The sequence below is a fragment of the Furipterus horrens genome, unplaced genomic scaffold (assembly GCF_987537825.1).
Source record: "Furipterus horrens unplaced genomic scaffold, mFurHor1.1.pri manual_scaffold_1, whole genome shotgun sequence".
NCBI classification, from domain to species: domain Eukaryota; kingdom Metazoa; phylum Chordata; class Mammalia; order Chiroptera; family Furipteridae; genus Furipterus; species Furipterus horrens.
In genome coordinates this window covers 22,456,346-22,470,403 of record NW_028327171.1, presented here as the reverse complement: position 1 = coordinate 22,470,403, position 14,058 = coordinate 22,456,346, and the positions used below count along the sequence as shown (strand labels likewise).

The 14,058-nt window shown below is 40.4% G+C and overlaps 1 protein-coding gene across 1 annotated transcript in view; it reads right to left on the bottom strand.

Moving 5' to 3' along the window:
• Positions 1-14,058, bottom strand: part of MME (membrane metalloendopeptidase) — an 86,713-nt gene that overhangs the window by 51,352 nt on the left and 21,303 nt on the right. The window contains exons 4-8 of the mRNA XM_090273040.1: positions 6,040-6,201; positions 4,993-5,073; positions 4,811-4,906; positions 4,570-4,688; positions 2,427-2,492 (exon numbers count right to left, since the gene is read on the bottom strand). Of these exons, the coding sequence (XP_090129166.1) occupies positions 2,427-2,492; positions 4,570-4,688; positions 4,811-4,906; positions 4,993-5,073; positions 6,040-6,201 (524 nt within the window). The remainder of the gene's footprint in view (positions 1-2,426; positions 2,493-4,569; positions 4,689-4,810; positions 4,907-4,992; positions 5,074-6,039; positions 6,202-14,058) is intronic.

The window sequence follows — 14,058 nt, the reverse complement described above, 5'->3', positions numbered from 1 at the left end:
TGCTTTGCCGAGTGTTCTGGGACAATAAATTCCATAAATACAGTATATTACTGATCCTTACTCTGTTATTTGACTGCAAATATAGTATTTCCCTGACCAGTGGTTGCAAACTATGGCAGAGATTGCTAAATGTTGTTGGCATTCAAGCTCCCCTTCTTTTGCTAATAGAAACTTCCTCCCCCAAACTGAATTTTAACAAGGCATATACATGACCGCCCAGCTTAAGACTACATTTCCCAGCCTCCCTAAAATTTCGTTGTGGCCACATGGGTATGTTCTAACAAATGAAATGCATACAACTTCTTCATCACTTATATAAAGAGAAATGGTTTGCCTACCAATTTCCCTCTTTCTTTTTCCTGTGGCCTGAAATGCAAATATGGCACCCGTGAACCAGCTTTGACCAGTTTGACTCATACAGAACAGTGTTAAGGTCAGACCTCAAAGAAAGTTGTGGTCCTGGTCATTCTCATGGAAGAGAGCTTCCTACCTCATCTGGACTTCCTGCCTACCTGGGGACTATAACAGGAAACAGAAATAAACTTCTCTCTTGTTTGAGCTACAGTATTTTCAGGTCCCTTTGTTACTGACGTGTAGCCAGGACCCAACTAATTTACAAACTCAAATGCCTCAGGGACCAGAAAGTGAACATAAATCAATGAATCATACAGGTGAGAACCCCTCAAACCTAGAGAAAAGGACCTGCCTAAAGGGGACGACATGACACAGCTCGGGCTGACTGCGGCCACATGGTACTGCAGGCCTAGGTATGCCCTGTTCAACTAATTTATCAAGAAATCTAAATTCTCAAGTCAAATCTTCCAACATTTTAAAATGTTGGAAACTAATCCAAATTAAAAAACAAACAAACAAAAAACTGCAGGTTAAACAAAATGCCTTTATATCAGACTCAGGCCTGTGATTCCCAATTTGTAACCTGTTCTCAATTATGAGATAGCAGTGAATGTAAAATGCACAAACACGCCATCTTCTTAACAACAGCTTTTTGGAAAAACAACAACAAATGAGAAAACTTACCACATCAAATGTGTACATCAACTGCCAGATAACTTCATATCAGAAATATAAAAATATAAAAATATATGTATATTTTTAGGACTGAAAAAATTTGCTTTGTTTTTAGGACATAATTCTAAATATGAAAAACATTCCAGTAGATGATGATGAAAAGTGTAGTATAATGAGCCAAAATTCCTCAATCAATCTCAACTCTGCAATAGGAAGCAGCTGGACAGCCTATAAAGCCAATAGTTGCAACCCACACAGTAACTAGATTGTAATGAACTCAAATCCCCCGCCCACGTGATTGTGCTATTGTGACCTTTTATAATATATCTTTATCTTCATTTCAGTATTGTGTAGCCACTCAAAAAAGTTACTTTACAAGTGGGGAAAAAACGGGAAGGGCCTAGTCAAGGAGCTAGTATAAATAGCCATGGACGTGGACAACTCTGGGGGTGAGGGGTGGGGGGTAGGTGGTAGGTGGAGCAGGGGAGAGCAACTGTGAACTATTAGGACAGCTGTTGAAGAACAACAATAAAAAAGGGCAAAAGAAATTACTTTATAATGAATTCCATGTTATTTAAACTTAATTACACAAAATATATGCTCAGCATAAACACATTTAGCTAATAATTTCAGCTTGAGGCTGATTTCTACCACATCACTACACTGTGACCCATTAGGATCATCAAAGGTAAACTTAACTTACATACGAAGACAACATTTATAGAACCAACAGCTTCCCAAAATATCTAATAATATATCACATTGCCAAGTTATCTCCTGCTGTTCCTTCATGTCAATAAGCAAGAGCATATAATCATCAGCCTGTGGAAGGCAGGCCTAGGGAAGAGTAAGAAGCCCTCCAGACCACCCAGCAGTTCTGTGGGGAATGACACCCCCTGGCTAGCTGACCAATGTTAAGGTCACAAGGTGGCTGCAAAGGTTTGCCTGAACCTGATGCCCTAGGTAGTCACCTGAAAAGTCAGATCAGAGGGCTCCAGAAGCGTACTACAGAGCATGATGTGTCTCATACTGGACCACTCCTTAGTCCTCACTGGTATTGCCCTAGACCATGATTAATCTGTTCATTTTTCAAATGATCCAATTTATAGGGGAATTAAAGTATTTGAAATTGACTTTTCAAAATGGGTCATAGACAGGTACAAAAAATCAAGGTACAAATAAACAATTTCAAGTTTCTTAAAAATGCCTTCATTCATTCTGCTGAGAATATTTATTCTATCAAAGAGAGCTCATTATTGAGTATGATTTGAAGTATCTGTCTAGAGTAAAGAACTTAAAGAAGACATATTTGGTTTTAGCTTTTTTCATTAGTTGTAAGTTTACACCAGATGATTCTGTAGTTTTATTTTGGTAAAATTTTTTCCTTTTTTTTTTACCTCTTTATATATTCCAGTGCATACATAATAGTCTCTGGAGGGGAGGCCAAGTCGAGGTTGGTCAATCTATGAAAAATATACAAAAGAAGAAAATAAATCAGTTGATATAGAACAGTTTACAAAATATCAGCATGACTATCTATGTATGAGCCAAGACCCCAGTGTTCTTGCTGTTTATAAGGGTAACAATCACACACTGAGCAAATACAGAATTATGAAATGGTTTAATACTTCAAAGTATTAAACTGATGGGTGGTTAGATAATCTGGGAGATTATGCTGCAGATATTTGAGGAAAACCAAAGAAAACTTGAACAGGAAATATACTGGGGAGGATTTTAATGCAGAACAGAAGGTGCAGGTGAACAAAAACATCTAGGACTGGGGAGGTTCTAAATTATACATTTACAAAATATTCTGTTTCCTGATATTCTATAATATGCACCCCTGGGGGGACATTCTCTTCTTCTCAAACCCTTAATTGGGATGGAATAAAAATAAAAGTGGAAAACCTCTCTGGTAAGTCTAGAATTTTTAGCTAGTGGAATCTTGCCAGAGATTTCTTTGAGATCCTCTAACCCCGGGGGATAAAGATGATGCCTCCATGGTTCTCTCCAAAGCTGCTCTACTCTGGACTTCAGCAGACCCTCCTGCCAGCTGAGCGTGTGAAAGACGCAACTCAGGTCTTCTCTGCGGTGCCTAGTTCCCCTTCATACCCGGTGAGAGCTACCTGGACACACTCAGAGCTCTGTGAGGTTCTTTCCTATGCACTGCCTGGTAAGAAGGTGGGTACAGGGAAACTTTTTTTAGATGACTTTATTTATTTATTTTTAGAAGGAGGGGAAAGGAGGGAGAAAGACAGGGAGAGAAACATTGATGTGAAAGAAAACATCGATCAGTTGCCTCTTGTACACGCCCCAACCGGGGACTGAACCCACAGCCCAGGCTTGTGCCCTGACTGGGAATCGAACAGGCGACCTTTTGCTTTGCTAGACAACACCGAATACACTGAGCCACACTGGTCAGGGCTACAGGGGAAACTGTTATAAAGTATCTTTGATGCTCAACTAAACAGTTTGATATAGCCAACCATGGATAAATATTTCTTGGTTTATTATTTAATAATAAAATATTTTGAGCCACTGAAGGGAAAACAAAGATGGGTACAGGGCCAAACCAGAGCATTTATGGGTTAAAGTGAGGATCCTAGCAGGAAGAACCGGGTCAGTACAAAAGAAAATCATGCAGAGGACTGGAATGGGAAAAGCCAGAAGCTATCTCCACAAGAAGTGCCCTGATCTTCCTTTAAAAAAAAAAAAATTCCCTTGTGACGACCATGCAGGCTGCTGGCATCTGAGATCCTGAGGAGAGACATTAGGAAGGGAGGGAAGGGGTCCACTATAGAAGAGGGCTGGGTTCAATGTCTTCCATAATTTTAAATAAATAACCATGAAGATTTATGCAATAGTGACGTAAATACAATTCTGTGACCTGCGACTTTTGGTTTAGTTTCTTTTACAGGGGAATGAATAAAAGCTTTATACATTTTTTAGTCTGTTCCAAACATGCTCACGTATAAATCTTGTTTTAGGTGACACTTTAGATAAACCTAAATGAATGGCTTACATTAAAAAAAAAAAATCTAACAAAGCCATTTGAAAAGAATGGCATCTTATTTACCTTAATTGAGAAAAAGGTACAGACATTCTTTAGCAAGAACCAAAACTGTGTTCAAAAATCCCTTCTCTATGTTCTCTTTGGAAACAATTAGAGACGTCTGGTTTCCAGACTGCACTACTATGTAAACCAGACCACTCTCCTTTCATGAACACACAGAGAAATCAGGTGCTTTTTCTAAATAAGAAGGGACTGATATCTTTCATTTCCTATTTATCTTACGAAAGGAGAGGTATCTAAAACAAAGGAAGCATAAAGGAGAGATGAATCCCTAAAACACAGCATTAAGAAAATACTTTCAAAATTGAGAAAATCCAGGTATCAGGGACAGAGAATTCATTTACTGCCACCTTGCCCATGGAATTCAAATGAGAATGCGCATTATTTCTAAATATCAATAACAACATATGTGTGGAAGTCTTATTACAATTTAAAGGTAACTTTGGCTGACAGCCACACAAACTTACATGGATTATGTGGTTCACAGAGTTCTTATCATCAGTGCCAACAAAAAAGTTAATAATGACTTTTTTCCCATATTTAGAATTCAGTTGTGCAATAGCTTTTTCAGCTGTCCAAGAAGTACCTAAAGCAATGAAAGATGAAGTACATCTTTAGAAGCTTTACCTTTAGCTTTAATAACAACATAGATTTTATTGGAAGGTTTTTTTTTTTTTTTTTTTTTTTAAAGAAGGAAAACTGCCTTACCATATACTTGCTCCCAGTTTTCTGTGGCTACTGGCCAATCGTATATATCTGGTAACAGTTGGAGTAGAGGCTTTCCGCCTCTGTTATCAATAGCAGCTTTTGAAAACAATGAAAATAAATTTATTAAGAAGCCTATGCATATTTTAGCACACTCTTAGTGAAGTCTAATGAGGAACACTTACATTCATTTATACAAGACCTGTACAATGTTTTTGCTTTCTGCACTGCTACTATATCTTCAGATTTGGGTTCCTGAAGGACATCTGAAATGAGGCATTCAAGAAAATGTATTAATATAATTGCTCATTCGCAGCTGTAATTAACATTTTCAACATAGGTTCAGCAACAAACTTGCTTCTTTGTATGTATGTTCACTCCCGTCCCATGCGAAAACCCTACAGGAAAAACCAAACCCCTTACCTAATCATTATTCTTCGTGCAGAACTGGGAGTTAGTTTCAGCAGCCAAGTTACATGAAAGTGTTTCTGACTAGATTATCTTTTTTTCTTTTCTTTTCTTTTCTTTTTTTTACAGTGATATGTACTGCTCTGCCACAGATAAGTTACTCTGGTTTCAAATTGAGATTAAAAAGAAAACAAATAACAATACAGAGGAATTTGGAATTTAATATGATACTCCTCTTGATGGCTGAAAAATAATCCTCTTTATGTGGATTGTACTGTTCATGCTCCAAATAAATTGAATAAATTATTCTACTTATTTGGATGTTAGAAAATAACAAAACTTGTTTCTACAAAGTAACATTTAGAGGAGAATGCAGGATGGAGGATGGTAGGGTACTAGACACGACTTTCTCAATTTCCCAGGGAGAATGTTTTAGCTGCTTAGAAAAAAAATACATCTACTCTGGGAAGGCAAGTCTTAGTAATGTCTTACAGTGACTTCAGCACAGGGCTGGGATGGGAAAACCCGGGAGATAGTGTTTAGTGGAAATCGCTTAATTCTTTTTCTTCTGTATAACGGCATAAAAATGCCATCTTTAGGGATAATAGGGCTTATAGATAATAGAGCAGGAATGCCAACAGGTGCCAGCATCTCCAATTCAGTGTCTACCAGCCTCAGCATGACTAGATGGTGGTCCACATAATCAGGAGGGATTACTGACTCTAATCCTGTGCAATGTTACTCACAATAGCCAAGAGCTGGATCTCAAAAAGTGAATAGATTAAGAGAGACGTCTTTGATGCATAGACATAAACTTCACTAACCTTTCAAAATGACTTCTAGTTCATCTCGTAAAATGTCAAAGTTACTGTAACGGGAGCTGGTCTCGGGAATGACGTTGCGTTTCAACCAGCCTCCACAGGCGTATTTGAAAAAGTCTGAACAAGGCTCTGCGGTGGTGTCCATGTTCTGGATGAGTCGGGCAGCTGAAAGACCAGACAAATGATGAGATAAAACAAAGGGTGTAGCTCTTAAGTAGTTTGGAAGGGAGAAAAATGCATGTTGCTGCCTCTATATGAGCAAGTCAGCTGGCCTGGTGTTTCTTTTTCTTACCTGTAACTGTCAGTTCAGGGTGGGATGATGGATATTATTTATGTAGAGTCTTCCTTTACTATAGCTGATTGGTCTTGTTCGTGAAAGGTCTGGGGCCTTCCAGTCTCCATTTTACCCCCTCCCCCAAATAACATAGGTTCTTGCTAGTTCCTATCTCAGATTTTATGTATATATATATGATCTGCTTTAGATGTCCTGGGTTTGGGATTAACACAAAGTCAGTACTCATTCTGACAATTTTAGCTGCCGACTCTGCTCTTCGAGGTGCTGTGACTTTTGAATGTCTCTCCAACTCCAAGGGATGAAGGATTGTTAATGGCTTTTTGTCGTTTTAGTCAAGATCTGAAGATACCTTTATTGCTTCTTGAACCTTGCTTACAAAACTTTTGCAATTCAAATTTGACATCAAATTTGCATGTTTATGTAGACTCTGTCATTATAAAATTGACTGTACTCCTGTTAGTTTTTCTTATGTCCACTCTTTTACCTTTGAGCACTGCAATGAAAATGGAAATCAACCAACACTGAGTGCTTACCAGGTACAAAACACTGACTGTGCTAGGTGCTGCGATTGATAGAAAGATGCATAAAATATGAATTATTACCACTGAAGGGAAGAATATTACATATGGGAGGCCCAATGTCCACAATTTCTATAACTGGAACAGTGAGAACAACCTTTCCCCTGCTCTCCCCATGTTCTTTCTCAGACAAGGAGAACTGTTTTGCAAGGAAGATAACAGAACAATTGAGAATTCATCTGTACCAAGAGATGATAAGTTCTCAAATAAGATTTTGAAAATACTTCACTGTCTGGCTAAATAATTTAATTGAAAACCTCCCACAACTGTTGTGTTGTGTGGAATTTTTCACCTTGGAGTGGGAGGTCTGTTTTCCAGCCGAGCCTCAAGCCCCCACTTCTAACCACCTCCTAGATCCCTTTGCTTGGTGGCCGTCTCAGGCTCCAACTGTCTGGGGTGCCTCTAGACCAGTTCTCCCGAGACTTTTATACTTTGATATATGTGACAATTGCTTTCATGGCCTCTCATGTTTGAAACCTTGGGTAAAACTATTTCTCCCTTGCCCTTGGGCTTCTCGGTAACAACTTGGTCTCTTTCTATAATCTTTCCATGATCAATGTCAACCTAGTTTACATCCTCATTCTTTTTTGTCTAGAGTCACCCAACTACTCACCTTGCTAAGTACTATCTCCCATCGTTTATACATTCCACACATCTTTTGCAGGTTAAACTTCCCAAAATACCTTCCGCACCAGCGACTCCCTTGCTCAAATGTGTCAGTGGCTTGACATTGCCTAGGTGAAATTACAACTCCTTAACTTGGCCTCTAAATCTTTACTAGACCAACCAAAAGTCTCTACCAGCCCCTTTTCCCTCTCTGCGTTTTTATACAAACTCCTGCGCCAACCAGAGGGGTTGCTCTATGTGCCCCAGACACCTCTCTGTTTCCCTACCCTGTGACTTTGCTTCTCCCCACCCCCACCCGCCTTGTCCTTTTAACTTCTCCTCCCATTCTCCCCAAATTGTCCCCATTGTCCAAGATTCAGCTATGTCTCATCTCTCCTTTGAAGCTTCCATTACTCCAAACTTCAGGGAATTTTTCTTTCTCGGACAGCTCACGACCTCAGTCAGTCTTTAATTCTGAGATGAAGCTACTTTGGGTGCCTCATTGTAGATACCTAGTCTGTCTTCATAACCATTCTGATGATTAGCTTAAGCTAACCTCATTGTATACCCATCACCTAGCACCTCAGAAAAAGGTGTGCAAGTATGTTTGTGTGACAATGTTCCCGAATCATCTGAGTCCTGTAACTTCTTCCTCCCCCACACGCCCTTCCCCCGCTCCTGCACATCAAACCAGTTCTCATTTCAGGTTCTCCAGAGTCCATCCCATCCTTCCAGTTCAGGCCCCTTATCCTTTCAGGCTCTACTCTTAACCTTCCACCCAGCTATGGCCCCAGGCCTCTCTCCACCCCACCCATCCGGTGTCCCCATCAGATTAATGGTCATAACAACTCAGCATGCCATTTTTTACTCCCAGGTTTTCAATATAATCCTTTTCCATTCATAATGAAATTCACATTCCACAGCATACTCTAACCCTAATATACCTAGTGAAACTTCTCTCTCACTTCTTTCTCATATGAGCCAACTGCCCCAATTAAATGAATGTGCTGAGTTTCTGCTGTGAAACGCCTTATAGTTTTCTGCTTCTGCACCTTTGACCATGTTACATCAACTCCTCCTACAATACTCTTATTTTATTTTATTTTTTCACATTTGAAATTCCACGCATTTTCGAGGCCCAGTTCAAATCCTCCTTCATGAAGGACAGTCCTTAGAAAGCTTGTATCGGCTGGCATCATGTTCACTATTTTCTGTTTGAAAACCCACAGTCTCCTCCGCTGGACCATGGTTCTGGTCAAGGAGGAAACGCACATCCCAGTTCTCTCCCTGCCTAACGTGGTGCTCCACCAGCCTTGTCTATAGAAACTAACTCAAAACCTCAGGCAAAGATTAGGAAATTGATCTAAAAAAGGTAGAGAGAAAAAGTAATTCCCTTGAACTTGGAAGAAAATGAAGACATAATGACAAGGGAAGTGAAAATAAAGATTCTAAATACACAGAAGATGCTCATGTAAAGTGAAAAACCAGAAAATCGGGGCCTGAAAGAAGTGCTAACTGAAGATATTCTAAGCATACATTTTTAGCAATTTTATGTAACGCTTGTCTTTCACAACACTTTTATAAATTTAACCTGAATGTTGCAAAGGCTAGCGCCATTTGGGAAGCACTTCTGTTTTCTTTCCTTCTCTGGGGAAATGAGTGGCTTATGTCCCAACACCACAAAGAGCAATAAACTCCCAGTTGGGAGAGCAGGGAATAAACAATGGGTTAGTAGAAGAACAAGTGTTATTGCCTATTTGGAAATACCACATGGCCTTTTAGACACTCTGAACAAAAAGGAGGAGTGGCGGTTGTAGATCTTCTCTTACTCCTGCATCTCCCACGAGGAACAAAGATGATCCCTCTCTTCTGAGGCTGAATTCCTCACTCGATACCCAGTACAGCTAAACTCCTTACATCTGGACAACAAATCAAAGATGCAGCATTCAAACAATTTGTGAGGGACATGCAGACAAGCGATAGGAAGAGGCAACTTGGCAAACTCCTTCCTGTGCCCCCTTTTTGAATTTCCCTTTGACCAGAGAGCTCATCTGGGTAGGGGTGCTTCCAATCACTTCAAAGAGAGCTCTCTGTTCTGATGAATATTTTGGGGCCATGGGCCAAGGCGAGTCATGGGCTAGCACTTTTATGCTGGGTCTTTGATCAACCTTCCTTTAATCTCTTATCGTGGGTCTGATTCTGGTTTCATACCTTATCCTCCGGACCTCCTCTGGGCTGACTTTTCTTTGAAGTCAGCTGTAGACTTGTGGGTAGAAGGGCCGTAGGAAACAGACACACAACTGTCAAACTGGTTGTAATTGTTTTTATATTTTGTACTTTGTTTTGAATTGCTCAACCTCTCTACATAGCCACACCTGGGCTCTTCAGATGTTTCCTTATCTGTGAGTCTGTGGCTTCTGAGTAAATAAATATGATTTAAAAACACAATTATTCACCTTAATAAGTAGATATAAAAATGGATGTAGTAAAGGCAAACATACTGCTGTAGAGTGCTGTTGACCAGATGTTTGTAGGGTGAAAGAGTGAGCATACCATGATTTTTAAAAATACGTATAAAAGTACAGAAAGTCTAAAGGGCATTTACAGCAGTTACAGCTGAGTGGAGGGATTATGAGTGTGTTTAATTTTGTATTATTTGCTTATCTTTATTTTCCAATTTGTATTAGATGAACACGTACTGCTTTCACAATAAGAAAAAAAGTTTATTTTTAACTTAGGAAAATAGTCACATAAAGACAAGTAATCTTATATTAATGAGCTTATTTCTTATGAATGACAATTCTGAATGTTCTAGGCTGATAATAAATGACATGCCATTATTTTCCAAACTAATCTTCTTGGAACATTCTCCCATCTTATTTGACTCTAGGAATTAAAAAACAAGCCCAACTCCCATCTGGGAAGTTATTAATTACTGTATTCGTTACCAAGGGTCTATCACGTGGGCATGGGTTAGGGGATGCTGTATAAACTGGGCTGTGTTTGGGCTCCTTAAATCAGGCAGACCTGCTTTGCCTCCCTGAGGATCACCGCCTTCTAGCTGTACAGCACTCTCCCTCACCTGCAGCTTTGCTTTCCATGCTTTCAGTTATCTGTAGTCAACTATAGTCCAAAAATATTAAATGGAAATAAATAATTCATAAGTTTTAAGTTGCACACTGTTGAGTAGTATGATGAGATCTCACACCATCCCGATCCATCTCTACCAGATCTTCCCTTAGTCCAACGTATCTGCTGTAGATGCTTCCCGCCCGTTAGTCAGTAGCCGCCTCAGTTAGCAGATTACCTGTCCGGGTATCACAGTGCTTATGTTCAAGTCACCCTGGTTTTACTGAACAATGGCCCCAAAGCAAGAATAGTGATGCTGGCAATTCAGATATGCCAAAGAGAAACCATAAAGTTCTTCCTTTATGTAAAAAGGTTTGTGTGTATAGAGAGGAAAAACATAATATCTATAGTGTCTGACACTCATCCACAATTTCTGGTATTCACTGGGGATCTTGGAACTACAGCAGTCCCTCTCTATATCGCGGTTCACTTATCACGGCCTCATTATATCGCAGGATTTAAAAAAAATATTATATTTAATTATTTATCGTGGATTTTTCGCTATATCGCGGGATTTTGTGGTACTGTGTATGTGTGTTGTTAAATTTATGTAGGTTTAAGAGTGTAGAGTATGTTTAAGAATATAAGTAGTGTTTATAAAGTGTGGAAAAGGTTAATAAGGGAGTGGGAAAGGTTAATAAGGACCTGGGAACAGTTTATAAGTATGTGGGAAGGGTTTATAAAGTCTTAAAATATATATAAATACTAAAATAAATGTAAGATTCCTACTTCGTGTATTTTCACCTATTGCGGGGGGGTGTGTCTAGAACGTAATACCTGCAATAAGTGAGGGAATACTGTATCCCCCATAGATAAGAAGGTGGGATGAGGGGCAGACAGCTGTTCAAGATTAAGTAATTTCCCTAAAATCAAGCAGCTAGTAAATGACGGTGCACCAGAACTTGCACTTAAATATCTGTGCCTCTGAGTTCATCCTCTTCCTATCATACTTTGGATATGGCAGATGAGAATAAATGAGAAGCAGTAACTTGTGCTTTCTTCTTTTCTGCCTCTTCCCAATTACCCCTCCTTTCCCCGCCTTGCCCTCTTCTTTACCTACTGTTCTCCTTGCCACTCCCATAGCCACAGCTCCCGACCCTCCCACTGTCAGCCTTGTCACCGGCAACTAGTGCTGGGTCAAAGGCAGGAGGAAGCATCAGGACTTGGAGGGGCTGTAGTGGCCATGAAGAATGAAAGGGAAAAAATGAATGAATTCTTCACATTGGATAAGCAGACAGGAAAGTGGTATGGAAGCCATTCCTACTCAAAGGCACATCTGGGAGTACATCTTCCCAAGGTGTGAGCAGCTTCTGCCTAACCTCTTCTTGGATAGAATACACTGGATTAGGGAGAGTGAAAAATCACTTTTCAACCATGGTTAACCATGTGAATCATCTTAGAAGCATTTTAAATGTGCTGATGCCCAGGATCCACCCCTGATCAATTAAATCACAATCTTAGAGGTGGGCCAGGCATTTTTTAAAGGCCTCCTGAGTAGGCTCTAGTGAGCAGTCAGGGAAGAACAATCAGATCAGACAAGAGAGAAACATGGAAAATGAGGACAAGAGAACCCAATATCAGAAAGTAAAGATGGTCCCATTTAGATGAATCAGGCATATTCCTTCTTGCCATTCTGGCCTGTAAGTGTGAATGGGCTCACATCATGACAACCCATATTTTTAAGTGCACTTCAGTCTCCATGAGTCCCCAGCACAGCATTGCAGGAAGCCACACACGTGTGTACCAGCCCACTTGCCTCAGGCCTCCACTCTACTACACCGACTTTGCTCCACAGCCTCCTGCCCTCGACCTCATGCACAATCCAGTTCCCTCTGATGTTGGAGCTGTTTGGTGCATGGAAGGTACCTCCCTTTCACCTTCCATTGTCTTAGAGAGGTCCTGAGGAGGGTTCCTTGTGCCTAGAGGTGAAGAGCTCTTTTAGATTTTACCTCCATGCCCCCCTCTCCTGAGAACCACGAGCACCAGCGGACCTGGTTGGGGGAAGATTACTACAGCAAACCCTGCACTATATTCAGAATCACTTCTCTTCCCTGATTGTCATGGCTTTATTCAAGGGACATTCTTGTTGAGCTTGACTCTCTCTGCTCCTTTAAGATGAGCTCTCTCTTTCTCAAGAGTCTCCTCAGCCTCATAGGCAACAGACTTGAGGCATGACCCCTCTACCAGTTCCCAGAACATGATTAGAGATGGCGGGATTCCAGCTACTCTGGAACCTGCTGCATGTCTACAGCAAGAGGAGATCATCCTTAGTCTGCCAATCAATGGCTCTCATGCTGCAAGGTTCTCCCCTTTCCTACCTACATGCACTGCTTTCCAATCACATCAATAGCATGCTAACTGCAAGAGGGATTTGGGGTACTATACTGTGAAGGAGAGACTGTTCTATGACATGACCGCTGAGGGACCTCAAAGCTAGATGCAGGCCAGAACAGAGACTGATTTCCATAAGTCTCTTCAGAGATGGTCTAATTGAGCCTTCCCCTGTGCCCCAGAGCATGCTGGTTCCTGGGTCAGGCTCTTGTTCTTTACCAGGCAAGAACTCAAGGCAGTTTCTCCTTACCTGGGGAAGGTCATGCCCTGGTACACTTACCCATCCTGCCCTGTAGTATATAATTCTCTAGCACCTGCCACGCAGCACTGAGGATATCCCTTCATCTTGCCACCCCAAGAAGCACTTCATATGTAAGTTCCCTTATGGCACTTGATGTAATGTCGGAGTTGTCAACCTCTTTCTTAGGCCTTTTCCTGCCCTCCCCATACAAAGGTAGATTTTCAGTCTCAGCGTTTCTCCCTGAGTCTGTGTGTACAAACAGGTACAGAACAAGTACCTCAATGTTTATATATGTATATTCCCTAGAGGCTAGTTCTCTGGTCCTATGTGTGTGTGTGTTTTAAAGAAAGTTCTGCATGTGTGAAGAGCTTCTGGGGAAATTGTCAGTAAAATAAAGGAAACCTGAAATTAATCTGATTGACACAGCCACAAATGACGTGGATAGCATAAAGCTTTGTGCTGTGGCACTTTTTTTTGGTAGGCTTAGTGTTGCGCCCTAGATTTAATAGGTCACTGATGCTTTCCAGTGAGAATACAGTGCCATTCATGGGAATTACAAAACAAATATGGCCAACTCTCATTATTCACTGGAATTTTGTTAGAAAGTCACCACTAAACCAAAATTAGCAATTACTGAATCACTGGGGAAACACAGTTAGATTCTTATGAGCTTCTAATCACAGTTTCATCAACCAATCAATACATAATCATATTTTCCGTGCGTTTCTGTTTAACTTAAAGACATCTTATATAACATACATCATTAATGAATTAACATTGAACTTAGAACAAATAGCATGACAATTCATACCCAAACAAAGCTTATCCAACACTCATCTTTT